The sequence below is a fragment of the Macrotis lagotis genome, chromosome 1, assembly GCF_037893015.1.
Source record: "Macrotis lagotis isolate mMagLag1 chromosome 1, bilby.v1.9.chrom.fasta, whole genome shotgun sequence".
NCBI classification, from domain to species: Eukaryota; Metazoa; Chordata; class Mammalia; order Peramelemorphia; family Peramelidae; genus Macrotis; species Macrotis lagotis.
Window position 1 is genome coordinate 347,445,147 of NC_133658.1, and position 13,948 is coordinate 347,459,094.

Consider the following 13,948-nt stretch of genomic DNA (forward strand, 5'->3'; position numbering starts at 1 on the left):
CTTGCCTCTGATGCTTCCTAGCTCTGTGACCTCGGGCAAGTTGCTTAACCTCTTTATGTCTCAGTTTTCTCACCTGCAAAGTGGGGATAATGAGATTATGAGAATAAAATTAGTTATGAAATACTTAGTGATATAAGAGTTCTGGTTAGTATTATTTTTATACATGTGCTGGAAAAGAGCCTACAGACTATCAAATTCAACCCTTCATATGACCAAAGAGGACACCACTGTCCTGAGAATATATGTGGCTTGATCAGTCACATACATAGAAGCAGGGCCAAGGCTCCATTCCAGGTCCTCTGACTTGAAATCTCTCAAACCATGTGCTTCCATATAAAGCCAGTTCTCATTCAGTCATTCCTCTCAGTTCCAACTTTTCTTGGCTTTTTCTGGAGCTTAGCAGGTGAGAGAAACTCCCAGGGGAGACAGTGAGTACATGACAAAGTTTTGAGTGACTCAACTCCAGTCTTAAATCCCAAGTCACCCAAACCTGAGCACCTCTTCTCACCTGCCAAAGGCCCGGCGCGCTGGGGGGAGGTGACTGTGTCTGATGTATTGAAGCCCCCAAAGAGCTTTGGCTCAGATGCTGTGGTCCCAAAAGGTGGGTTGGTAGTACGGTGGGCATCAGGCATTGATGCCTTGCTGGGGGTCTGAGAGGCAGGGAAGCTACTGTGGAGGACATTCTCGGTGGATTCCAGGCTTCGGCGTCGCTGACTGGGGTCTTTGGGTTTGCTTTTGCTACTCCCCATGGTACAAACTGTAGAAGAAGAGGCCAAAAAAAAAAATATATATATATATATACATATATACATACATATATATATGTGTGTGTGTAACATGTTCTCTTAAAATTAAGAGTTAAATACAGAATATCAGAACTATAAGTGACTAAGAACTCAAAAAAAAAAAGAATTCCAGAGCTGCAAAAGATTTTAGAGGAAGATGGACTATCAAGCTAGAAGGGCCCTTAATACATAAAAGTTCAAAGCTGGGAGGACCTCAGAGATCACTTGGCTCCTTTACTTTAAAGAAAATGGGTCCAAAGTAGACAAAGGTCTTGTTGACTTCAAACAGGTAGTACATTGAAATTATGATTTGAACCCAGGTCCAAATCCAGTGTTTTTTCCACTATATTTAATGCCCGTTTGCAACTAGGAACCTCCACCTACTTCTAAGTTCTCAAACCTGCTCCCTCTCCTAGGAGGAGCCCACTATCGATGCCCTGATTCCTATGAGTCAAGGATCTCTATGTGCAAATGGCATCACCATCAGATACCCATGGTTTCCAAATACGACACCTTGATCTCTCACCACAGCTGAAACATTTTGAGGTTAAGGAAGGATCTTTATTTATAACTTATAAAAATTAAAGTAGAATTTCAGAAATTATACCTTGGGGGAAAGAGGGACAAAGTTCATCAGAAGAGAGATAGACAGGGAAGGTCTATTCAATTAGCAAATAAATAAATAAATAAATCCTAGCAATAAAATGGGCATTCATCAAGTGAAACCAATTAGAGGATATGAATGTAACAGAATATTTCTTATAGAAATGAAGACTAGAGAACCATGGGAACTATATGAAGTGATATAAGGAGGAAAGCAGAACCAACAGAATAGTTTACATATACTTACAAAAATGTAAATTATAACACTAAAAAGCAGTCAAATTCTAATGAACAATCATGGTCCTAAAACTGACAAAGCAGCCTACCCTCCTCTTCTCTGTAAAAAGGTGGGGGCTATGAATGTGAAATGTGGTTGCTGTATTGACTGGCTTGGCATATATTTTTCTATTTTAGTTTTAAGGAAGGGTTCAGTGGGAAAGGAAAGAAGATAAAAGAGGGATGACTATGGTCTAAAAAACAAAAAAGCAACAATAAAACTTTTTTTTTAAAGAATTCCACCACCATAGACTGGATAGCTTCCTTTTAAGCTTATTCAACTAATTAAAAAAAAAAAAAACTCTGGGCCAGGTTTTTGACCTTGCCAGAATTCTCCAGGCTCATAGGGCAGCTCACATAGCATTGTCCTCAAATATAATCCTTCACTCCACCCTGGCCTCAACCCCAAAATTGCCTGATCTCCCTCTGCTGGGAGATTGGGCCTAGTCACTGCTAAGTGCTCTGGATGGGGTTCCTTTATTTATTCAATAGCTAACTGTGAGTGTATAACGAAGCCCCCTGGACACTGTCAGCCAATCAAGAAGCCTCGTGTTCTTCAGTCACATGATACCATCCCCTTTTTTTTGGTCCTGGTTGTTACCAGAAAGATTCCTTAAGGAAGAAAAATAAAGTATAAGAGATAGCAAAATTATATAAGATAATGGGCTTTTTCCCCCTAAATTGAAGGTAATAGTCTTTGGTCTTTGTTCAAAGTCCACAATTCTTTCTCTGGATACAGATGGTATTCTCCATCACAGATAACCCAAAATTGTCCCTGATTGTTGCACTGATGGAATGAGCAAGTAACATGGAACATTTTTAACCACTCGATAATGCAGTTTTTCCATCCCTTCAAAGCTGAGAAGTACCTCCTGCTCCCTTGTGACTTTGTTCTCCCCCATCCTGTACTCCTGATATCCTTGCTTTCTGTGTCCCTGTGAACCCTTTCCCTTTGCTTCCAGTTATTCTTGTCTCTCCAAGTTCTGATCAGCAGCAGCTTACCCTACTTTAACAGCCAGTACCCAGAAGATCTAAAACAGGTTTGTCTCTACTTCAAAGGTGGCAGGGTGCAGAAGAAAAGAAGGGTAGATTTGGCAAGAGTCATAAGATCTGGCTATTCACAGCCTATGTGACTTTGAGAAAATCATCTTCTATCTCTGGGTCTGAGTTTGTTTCCCCCATCAAGAAAATTAAGATTGATCTTGAAAGTCTCATCCAGTTTTTTGTTCCTATTAAAAAAAATCCTTTTTTTCAATTAATAAGCATTTATTTTGTTTCTCTCCCTTACTTCTCCCCACACTAAAAAAAAATCTAAACCTTTGTAACAAAGAAGCATGGACAAGTCAAACAAATTTCCCCATTGGCCATGCTCAGAAATGTCTTGTTCTTTATCTTGAGTCTATCATCTCTGTCAGAGGTAGACAGCTGGTTTCATCAACATCTGCAGTCATGGTTGTTTACCACATTGGTATCAAAAGCAAATAGAAATGGAGACTTGAGATCCTGAAAGGGGGGGGGGGACAGGATTGCTGTGTTCAAGTATACCATATTTTTACTTGAATTAATATTATCTATTTATTTTTTCATTTGTTATCTATTTTCCAAGATCCCAACTTGCCTAAGCTATTTGCTTGAATTAGAAGGGATCAGCAACAACTTCCTTTCTTTACCCAGGGCTCACTCCCATATTCCACATATAATGGCTTCACAGGCCCTACCCCCTTGGGATGTCCCAGTTTCCCCATCTCTGAGGTAAAGAAATGATTCCTTCCTTCCATACTGACTTAGGCACCATCTGTTAAAGATTTTTAATTCCCTGATAGGAAGGATTCAGTATTTGGCCAACTGCTTTCTCTATGTATTCATGTAAAGAAAGGCATGAAAGAGATTTCTTAACTGAAGGAGCAAGGGACCAACAGTTGAGCTCTCTGCCTAGAGGTCTTTTCCTGGAACCTCTTAAGAACGAGTAAGATGACAGATACTCAAGAGCTGGAAGGGACTGCGGAGCCTTTACCTGAACTGAAATCCTATCTATACTATTCTAGTGGTCATCCACTTATGGTTATGGACTCTTAGGATCAGGGAACTCATTCCCACTCTACTTTCTGATATCTCTAATTTTACACGAGATTTTCCCTATATGGAGTTTAAAGACATTCTCTGAACCTTTCCACCCACTGCTTCTGATTCTGCCTTCTAGGGCTAAGCAGTCTTACAAATACTTAAAGTCAGCTACCATGTCCCACTGAGTTATCTTCTCTAGACTAAATACCCATCTTTGCAACTGATTACAACCAAGTACACTCTAAAACATACTCAAATTAACCTGCCTCAATTCTGTCCTTGCCTCTCAATTGCTGAGGGGTCCCTGGGTCTGTGTGATCATTGAGTTTGAATCTTGGTTTCTTCACCTATAAAAATGGGAATGAATCTAGACCTCCTTGACTCATAGGCCTGTTAGGAGGCTCAATTGAGAGAGTAGATTGAAAAGAGCTCTGTAAACTATAATGTACTACACAAATGTTAGAGATTCTTACTATTATCTCACTACCCAATGCTACTGAGTTTGAATTGTACAGTTCTGACATAAGTCAATCATTAGCAATTACGTTTGATGGTGGGTTTTTTTTTTTTAAAGAGTACTAGGAAGTTATCAACAGATAGGAGACTGAAAGTGGGGGACAGGATTGCTGTGTTCAAGTATCTAAAAGAATGTCACAAGGAAGAGGGATCTTTGACTGATTCTGCTGGAACCTTGATGGCTGAGCTAGGACCAAAGTTGAAGACAGGAGAAGGAGGAAGCCAAATCTTGGTTTGATGGCAGGGGGGTACTTCTTAATAATGAATGCTAATCAAAAATCAGTATGAGCTGACTGCTGAGACACTTTGTTCCCAGAAGTGATCAGGCAGAGGCTGGATGACCACCTGTCAGAGATGTTATAAAACAGATTCCTGCTTTAGGTAGAAATTGGGACTTAAAGACCCTGTCTAGAGCCTTCCACAAAATGATATTTTATGATTCTAGAGCAGGAACAGATCATGAGTCAGAACTATGACAGAGTTAACACTGGAATTACCCTTAACTCATCCCCCAATCAGGGGGAAACCTGGAGAACATACATCTGAGGTTTACAGTAGAAAGGAGCTATGGCACTGAGAACCTCAGACACTGCTGAAGAGGGGAAACTATGTAAAATCATTTTCCAAGCTCTTTTCTCAAACTGTGGAAGAGCAATAAAATCATTCTGCAGGTTCTCACTTGTATCCTCAAGTTCCCCCCCAACAGAAAAATGCCATTTAGCTCTTGGCAACCCAGTTTCAGCTGAGCCAGTTGCAGGGCCAGAAACAGAGGAGATGAAATCCACCCATCTGCTTCCTTTCCCTTCTCCCCATCTCCCAGACTCACTGTAACCAGGTCTCTGGACACATACACTCATAAATATGCATATGTATGCACGCATGATGTGTGTTTATATATGTATGTATAAACATGTATGTATGTAGGTATGTTTGTATATATGCAAGTACATATTTATATGTGTGTACATATTATATACATATCATACTGAGTATAATACTATATAATAATAATAATAATAATAATAGGCATAATGAACTATATCAGAAGTCTAGGCTCCAAATTTTGGGTCTGACTCCCATTACATTTTCTCATCTCATTAGTTCTTTTGCAAAAAGAACCATGTCTCTTAAGTCACTGGGGACAGGCACCTTAGATGTCATCTTGTCCAGTCCTCACATTTTACAGATAAGGAAACTGAGGCCCAGACAGGCAGACCACAAGGTGGTTAAGTTGCAGGGGTAGAATTTAAATACTGGTCCTCTGGATTAGTGAGACAGCATACCAAACTCTCTAAACCATAAAACCCAAAGATATGGAAAGCCCTTAGAAATATGGTGAGTTGGGTGACTAGGTGGCGCAGTGGATAGAGCACCAGCCCTGAAGTCAGGAGTACCTGAGTTCAAACCCAGCCTCAGACACTTAATAATTACCTAGCTGTGTGACCTTGGGCAAACCACTTAACCCCATTGCCTTGCAAAAAAACCTAAAGAAAAATATGTTGAGTCAGGGGCACAATGGCACAATGGATAGAGCCGACCCTGGAGTCAAGAAGACCTGAGTTCAAATTCAGCCTCAGATACTTAATAATTACCTAGCTGTGTGACCCTTGGCAAATCACTTAACTCCATTGCCTTGCAAAAAAAAAATTTAAAAAAGAAAAAAGAAACATGGTGAGTCTAGTCAACCAGCATTTACTAAGCATCTACTATGTGCCAGATAGTATGCAAAGCCAGGAAGATACAGAGAGAGAGAAAGGCAAAGATCAGTCCCCTGCTCTTCGGGAACCCAGAGTCTAATAGGGGAGACAACAGGCAAATCCAATCATGTACAAACAAGATGTCAAGATAAACTGGAGATATTCACAGATGGACAGAACTAGCATTAAAAGGGGTTATAAAAGGCTTCTTGAAAAAGGTGAAATTTTAGCTGAGATTTGAAAGAAATGAGGAGGTGAAGATGAGGAGGATGAAGCATTCCACACATAAGGGACAGACAATGAAAATGCTTGGAGTTGGGAGATGGAGTATCCTCTGCAGGAGGACAGAGACATGGGATCACAAAGAATAAGAGGGAGACAGGGAGTTAGGTGTAAGAAGCCTGGTAGGAAGAGGCCAGGTTTTGAAGGGCTTTGTGAGCCAGAGGACTTTACATTTGATCCTGAAGATGATAGGGAGTTACTGGAGTTTAAAGAATTAAAGGTGTGGAGGGAGGTTATGGTCAGATCTGGACTTCAGGAAAATCAGTTTTGACAGTTGTGGATGGACTGGAGTGGGGAGACAGTTCAGGCAGGGAGATCAGCCAGAGTAACTAAGCATATAAGAAGGTCACATTTTCCTAGGAATTTTGTAATATAGAAAAATGAGTCTGAGATTGGATTTTATAAGTAACTAAATTCTAGACCCAGTTTTTTGGCCATTTACCAATGTAACTTTTCCTCTCTTAATAGCAATCTTATAATCACTAAAAACCTCTATCTGCTCTACCTTTCTAAAGTCTTTTTTAATCTCTTAACAATCTGTGTTTCGTGTTCTAAAGACTCCTACCTTTGGCATTCAATTTTCTGTGTTCTAAGGTTCCTTTTGGCCCTGACTTTCCATGTCATAAAGTCCCTTCCAAACAAAACACCAGCTAAGGCATTCTATTAATCTTTAAGGATCCCTTGTGGCCGAAGCTCCTGAGTCAGACCTACCTCACTCATCATCTGCTGTCTAGGATAAATGAGTTAGTTCCTCAGGAAGTGATGTTTAGCCGAGGCATGTATCATGTGGGGTAATGTGGATAGAGAAAAGGTGGCTCAGGGATGAGCTCTTAGGAGACCACAGTGTAGCTTTATCCCTGATACCAGGAGAGACCCTAAAGTAGTCCTGGTGGAAAGAGTCCTAGTTTGACCTTCTCCTATCTCCCTGCCAGTCCTTGCCATCCAAAGACACCCTCCACAACAATCAATCAATGGATAACATCAAACATGGCAGAGGAAAGAAGGTAACAAGTATCCAAAGGATAAAAGACTTAGTGGGTGGTTCATTTTATTACTCCTGTCAGGCCAGGGGAAAAACCCCCCTTCTACCTGGGCTTAGAATCAAAGATTATCAGAGTCAAGATAATATAAGATGGGGCGGCTAGGTGGTGCAGTGGATAGAGCACCAGTCCTGGAGTACCTGAGTTCAAATCTGGCCTCAGACACTTAATAATTACCTAGCTGTGTGGCCTTGGCCTTGCAAAAACTTTAAAAAAAAAGATAATATGACAGTTGTTGAACTGGCAGGGACTTTAAAACTGAGAATATAAGAGTTGGAAATGACATTGGAGATTATATGGTTCAATTTCCTCATTTTATCAGTGTTTATTCATTTCCAGAGGGAGACTGTGACTTAACCTGAGTGACTCAATGAATTTGGAGCAGAGCTGGGATTATTAAGAGTTACAATAACTCCTTACTTAGCACAGTTCCTGAGACAACATTGGTGCTTAATAAATGACAGTGACTATATACATTACTCTATTCTTTATAAAGTATCTTCCTGCCCAGTAGCTCATCTGATCCCTACTTACAAGCCTGTGAGATCTATAGGACCAGAATCATTACTCCTATTTTATAAATGACAAATCCAAGGGAAGTGATGTGCCCCAGATTAAGCGTCTATTAAACAATGGAACTAGGACTCAGATTCAGTTCTTCTGAATGCTTTTCACTGCACTTTCAACCACACTGGCCTTCTGCCTTGACAGTCCATGACCCAGTTCCCCAAACAAACCCTAAATTTTGTTCCTTTTTCCTAATGCTGTTTCTTCTTTTCTTGGGTGAGTAACAATAATCCTGTGAAGAAGTACAAGGACAGTGATGCCCATTTTACAGATTAAGAAACTGTCAGAGAGGGGAAGTGACTTAGTCATAGTAAATTTCAGCTGTAAGGGCCAAAACTCAAACCCTGGCACCTAACCCATAGTCTAATATTTTTTTTTCGACTACACTATCCTGACTTCAACAAAAGAAAATGCACAAAACTGAGAAAGGGTGGGGATTGGAGATTATGGAATATTGTGAGTTGAGGCCAAAGTCAGACTGTGGAGAGCCTTGATTGCCAGAGTAAGAGTTTGGACTTTGTTCTTTAAGCAATGGGGGAGACACTCAGCTTTTGAGTAAGGAGATATAATGATTGGAATTAGGCCTTAGAAAGATTTTTTGGTAGGTTGGATTGTTCCAGGGTGAGGAGGGTGGAGAGAGGTGATAGATAACAGTGATGGAGTAGAAAGAATTGAAATAGGTGCAGGAGTTTTAGTTCTGTCTCTGACACTAGTAGTTATGTCATCATGGTAGTTATCTCCTTTCTTAAGGTCTCAGTTCCCCATCTGTAAAGTGAAGAGGGTTGAACCATAAGATCTCTGAAGTTCCTTCCAATTCTAAAAGATGACTCTAACCAGTACAGTGGTGATTGAGATGTTGATAGTAGTGAATGGCTGAAGAGACATTAGAAAGGTAAATAAAGCTACCAGGACTTGGTCACTGCTTATGTCCTTAAAATGGCTTTGATGCAAAATATAACTAAGACATGGAATTTTAAACAATATAGAAAAAAAGAGGGTATTACAAGATGACATAAACTTAGATGTCCAAAGAAGGCAGGGCTTTGAGTTCCACAAGAAGGGTTCATTAGATCACAGGATGTAAAGCTGGAAAATGCCCTAGAGAATCATCTCATCCAATTCCTTCACATGGTTCAAGTTAGGAAATACCCTAGAAAATCATCTCATCCAATCCCTTCACATGATTCAAACCCAACTCTTATGACTCCAAATTCCTACAGGTCCACTTTTCTTTTTCATACCCTCTAATTTACTCACAGGAAATATATGCATAATTTGCTTTTCTAAGTTTTACACTCATTTAAAGTTTAATAGCTTGATATAGCTATTTTTGCTCAATTTTTAATATTTTTTAATTCAAAATTTTGAATTCCAAATTCTGTCCTTCCCTTTTTTATCTCTTCCTACCTCCCTGAGAATAGCAGGCAATCAGATAGAGGTTATACATGTGCAATTATGTAAAACATTTCCACATTAGTCATTTGTACAAGAAGATTCAAATAAAAGGAAAAAATCAAAATCAAAATAGCATGTTGCAATCTATATTTAATCAATATCAAATTTTTCCCTGGAGGTAGATAGGATGTTTCATCACAAGTTTGTTGGGATTGTTTGAGAATAGCTAAATCATTCTCAATTCTTCATCAAACAATATTGCTGTTACTGTGTAAAACATTCTCGGGGTTCTGTTTACTTCACTATGTAACAGTTCGTGTAAATGTCCAAGTTTTTCTGAAATCTGCCTATTTATCATTTCTTATAGTACAATAATATTCCATTATAATCATATATCACAGCTTGTTTAGCCTTTCTCCAACAGATAGGCATCCCTTTGATTTCCAATTCCTAGCCACCACAAAGAAAGTTGCTATAAATATTTTCACACAAATAGGTCCTTTTCCCTTTTTTTGGATGTCTTCAGGATATAGACTTTGCAATGGTATTGTCAAATCAAAGATTATGTAGTTTTATAGACCTTTGGGCATAGTTCAGGTCAATTATTGAAGATTTCCTAGTAGTCCCAATGGGGATGAGCAAAAGACATTTCCAGTGAGGGCAAAACGCAGAGAGGAAGCTAGGTTCAGAGATTTCTCTGACAAGTAGAAGTAGGAGTGTTTACAGGAATAGTGAAAGGTAAGGCCTAAGGTTAGAAAAGTTCTGGGGAGCTTTAGATGACAGACTAGTCTGAACTGTATCCAGTAGACAATGGGGAGCCATAGTTTCAGAGGAGAAGGATATGATGAAAATGACATTTTCCTTGAACTATAGTCTCAGTTCCACTTTGTCCGGGGAGAGGACTTCCTCCTTCAGGCTCCTACTACTTAAGGAATTCTGTTCAAAAGCCATGCTTCCTATTCATTTCTTCATTCAGTCTTCTGTATCACTACTCTCCCATCTGGAAAACCAAGCTGCTCACCCTCTCAAGGACTCTTGGCCACCCACAAACATCCTCTCTCAAGTTCTATTCAGTACATGGTGAGCATTAATCTCCATCATTCTACTGCACTGTGATACACAGACCCAGTGTGCCCTCTGCCCTAACTCTTCTTGCCAACTAGGTTCCAAGAGGCAATCAAATCAGATGGCCCTTCCTTTGGTTTTACAAAGGACAATATAATCCAGTTGACACACTAGAGCAGCAAATGCTCCATATGACATCAAATCAAAGTTCAGACACTAGCTAAATGATCTAGGACAAGTCTCTTTATTTTAAGTTCATCTTGTCACAGGGTTGCTATGAGGAAAGCACTCTAAATCACAAAGGATTTATATAAATATGAAGTGTGAAATAATATTTCTATTTCAAGGAGTCATTTTTTGTTGGCATGAATAGAATACTCTTTCAACCAACACAGATCCCAACTCCACTGACTAAAGCAGGTGGTCTCTGAGAGCTGTTGTTGCCAAAAGAATCATCCCCCTGTGGGCTATCCTCATAATAAACTTCTTCAAACTTTGGCTATAGTAGTCCTCAGGCCATCAAAAATACAGACCTTCACTGGACCCTTGCTAGGCTGATTAAGACCTACCCAAAAGTGCTCTCCAAGAATCACCTCTGAAGGACAAAGTAGGGTATTATACTAAGACTAATAAAAATAATTATTGCTATGAATACCAATTTTTGGTGAAACTTCCTAGTGAGGAAACCCATAAAACCAAGCAACTTATAGTCATAAAGAATTGCCTGAGGTCACTTCTGAAAGGTCACAAAGTAAATGTTTTCTGTCAAAAGCTGAATCTTGAGGCGGCTAGGTGGTGCAATGGATAGAGCACCGGCCCAGGAGTACCCTTCAAATCTGGCCTCAGACACTTAATTGCCTTGGGCAAGCCACTTAACCCCATTGCCTAGCAAAAACCTAAAAAAAAAAAAAAAAAAAAAAAAAAGCTGAATCTCAGCTAGAGTTCTTTGGGGTTCTATCCAGTGTACTACCAGGCCTGGAATCAGGAACACCCGAGTTCAAATATGACCTCAGACACTTAATAGCTGGGTGACTATTGGAATTTGCCTCATATTTCTCATCTATAAAATATACCAAAGAATAAAATAAGAAACTACTCCAGTATCCAGTATGCCAAGAAAACCCCCAAATGGAGTCAGAAAAGAGTCAGACATGATTAAAAACAGCAAATCTGACCTTCAAAATGAGCAAATACACAAAATTAGGCAAGGACAAGGAATGGAAAGCAAAAGCATCACATATACTCCTCCGGGGTCAACTGACAAGTGTGGGCTGAACCAGATCAAAATGTAATTGGGAAATATTTAATAAAATACATAAAAATACAATAAAACATAATGTTAAAATGTGATTTTCTAAGTCAGCAGGTACCCACAGGGATTATAATGTTTGATTTAGTACCTTTCCTCTTCCTATCCTCTCTCATCCCCATTTCCATTTGAGTTTAACACTGCTAGTGTAGATTATATGAAATGAAGTCAGAAGCAAGTTTAGAATAGGGTCAGTCCTTCTAGATCAGGGCTGTCCAAAAGTGCCTGCAGGGCAATTTTATGTGGCCCACCTATGGGTTTACTAAATGCTTTAGTAAATGAAGCCTAACTACCACAGATTTCTCACATAAATGGCAAATCAAAATATATTGTCTATTGTTTCAATAAAAACTTTTTAAAGTAAGGATGGACAGCCCTGTTCTAGGTCCTGAGACCAACTTTCTAACTATTCCCCCAACTGCCATAATAACAATAATCTGGGCGTAGGACAGGAGGGACAGGAGACCTGACTCTTTCAATCATTTGTTGAGTGACCTTGAACAATTCATATTCCTTTCTGGGTCTCAGTTTTCCCATTTTGACTCCAGAAATCAGAAAACCTTCAATCCTAGACTAGAGGCTTCCTTCCACGTTCTCTTGAAGGCAGCAGGAACCACAGGAGGCTCTAATGCAAGAGAGGACCAGAACTCTAAAATTGTGTTTTAAAAAGAGACTGACAACATTTAGGGCTTAGTGAGATAAGAGACCAGAGTCCCAGAACTTCAGAACTTGAAGGGACCTCAGAGGCCACACCTCAAAAATAATATCCACTATCCCATGTGTCTGGTCCAATGATTTTCCAGCCTCAGAAGAGCACAAGGAAGGGGAACCCCCACACTCCCCTCCTCAGCAGACCTTTCCCCTTTTAAGTAAGCTGTATCAGGAAGCTTATCTCTGTCTCCTGGAAGTTCCTACTCTTTACACCTGGTTCTGTCCTCTGAGACCAGATGAAACAAGTCTAATCTCTCTTCTCCACAAGAGCTGGCATGTCATTCTCTTCCTTCTCCTATCCTATCCTCTTAGTTTTTCTTTTTCAGACAAAACATCAGTCCATCCTTCATTTCCTACAACTGATCCTAAGATGGCATGAATTCAAGGTCCTTCATCATTTGCACCCCCTTCTCTACTCACTCTCTAGCTTATCAATGTCATTCCTATACTGTGTGTCTTAGAACAGAGACAATCCTCCAGATGTGTTCTGACCAGGCCAGCAGGACCATCACTTCCCTATTCCAGGAAGCTCTTCCTCTCAATGACACTCAAGAGCAAAGTAAGTCTTTTTCACGCTGTTGAGCTTGTGGGTCACCAGATCTTTTTCAAACTTCTATCTAACCATTCCTCTCCAATACTGTTCTTGTAACATTGATTAAAAATTTGAATGGCTATGGGGGCAAAGCAAAAATGGTGGTGTGAAGGCAGGAATTCCCGGAAACTTGTTCCCCCCCAAATTCCAAAAGTTGTCAAATTATGACTCTAGCCAAAATTTAGAAGGGCCAAACCCACAGAAAGACTGAGTGATACAATTTCCCAGTACAAGACAACTTAGAAGTTCCACAACAAAGGTCTGTGCCACTGGGACTGGGGGTTGGAAAAAGCCACAGTACAGCCACAGTGCAGCACAGCTGGACTAGGCACCTGGGTCCATGGCAGAGGGGGCAGTTTCCAAACCTCTTGGCCCAGGAATCATCAGGGACAGCCAGAAGGGGTGGTGAGAGAACTCTGCTGCACAAGAGTGAGTGTAGAGTGGAGCTCCGACCTCAGAGCACCCCTGTGGTGAGAACCTGCAGCGGGAGTCAGCAGAGCAACCCAGCACAACCGAACACTCAGCCCATAGATGGTAAGGGGGTCAGGGGAGACTCCAGAGGTCTCTCTGCTCTCCCTGGGGCAGGACTCAGCTGTTTGCCCACATTCAGATCCAGGTTGCACTTTGGGCCCCCACAACACCACCAGAGCCGAGCAGGGACCATTCTCACAGCTCCAGGACAGAGGGGAGGGCCTGAACACAGGCAAGAGAGCAGGTAGAAAAGGGCAGCTGGGTGGCACAGTGGATAGAGCACTGGCCCTGAAGTCAGGAGGACCTGAGTTCAGATCTGACAGCTGACACTTAATAATTGCCTAGCTGTGTGACCTTGGACAAGTCACTTAACCCCATTGCCTTAAATAAAACTTTTTTTTAAAAAAGAGAGCAGTCAGAGCCTCTCATAAGACTTTAGAGGAATTAAGGTCCCCATGGGTTGTGGCCCCCCAAAAAACCCCAAAGCCTTGGAAGTGCTATAAATCAGTCATAGGCTTAGGAAGTGAGCCAACAATAGAAAAAGAAGAATATGACCATAGAAAATTACTTTGGTC

The 13,948-nt window shown here is 40.6% G+C and overlaps 1 protein-coding gene across 18 annotated transcripts in view; it reads right to left on the reverse strand.

Moving 5' to 3' along the window:
• Window positions 1-13,948, reverse strand: part of SRC (SRC proto-oncogene, non-receptor tyrosine kinase) — a 109,771-nt gene that overhangs the window by 31,643 nt on the left and 64,180 nt on the right. For 15 of the 18 annotated variants that reach the window (XM_074211933.1, XM_074211931.1, XM_074211930.1 and 12 more), the window contains one exon: window positions 509-757. The exons of the other annotated variants lie outside the window; for them this stretch is intronic. In XM_074211933.1, coding sequence (XP_074068034.1) covers window positions 509-749 — 241 coding nt within the window. In that variant the 5' untranslated portion in view covers window positions 750-757. The remainder of the gene's footprint in view (window positions 1-508; window positions 758-13,948) is intronic. 18 annotated transcript variants of the gene reach the window in all.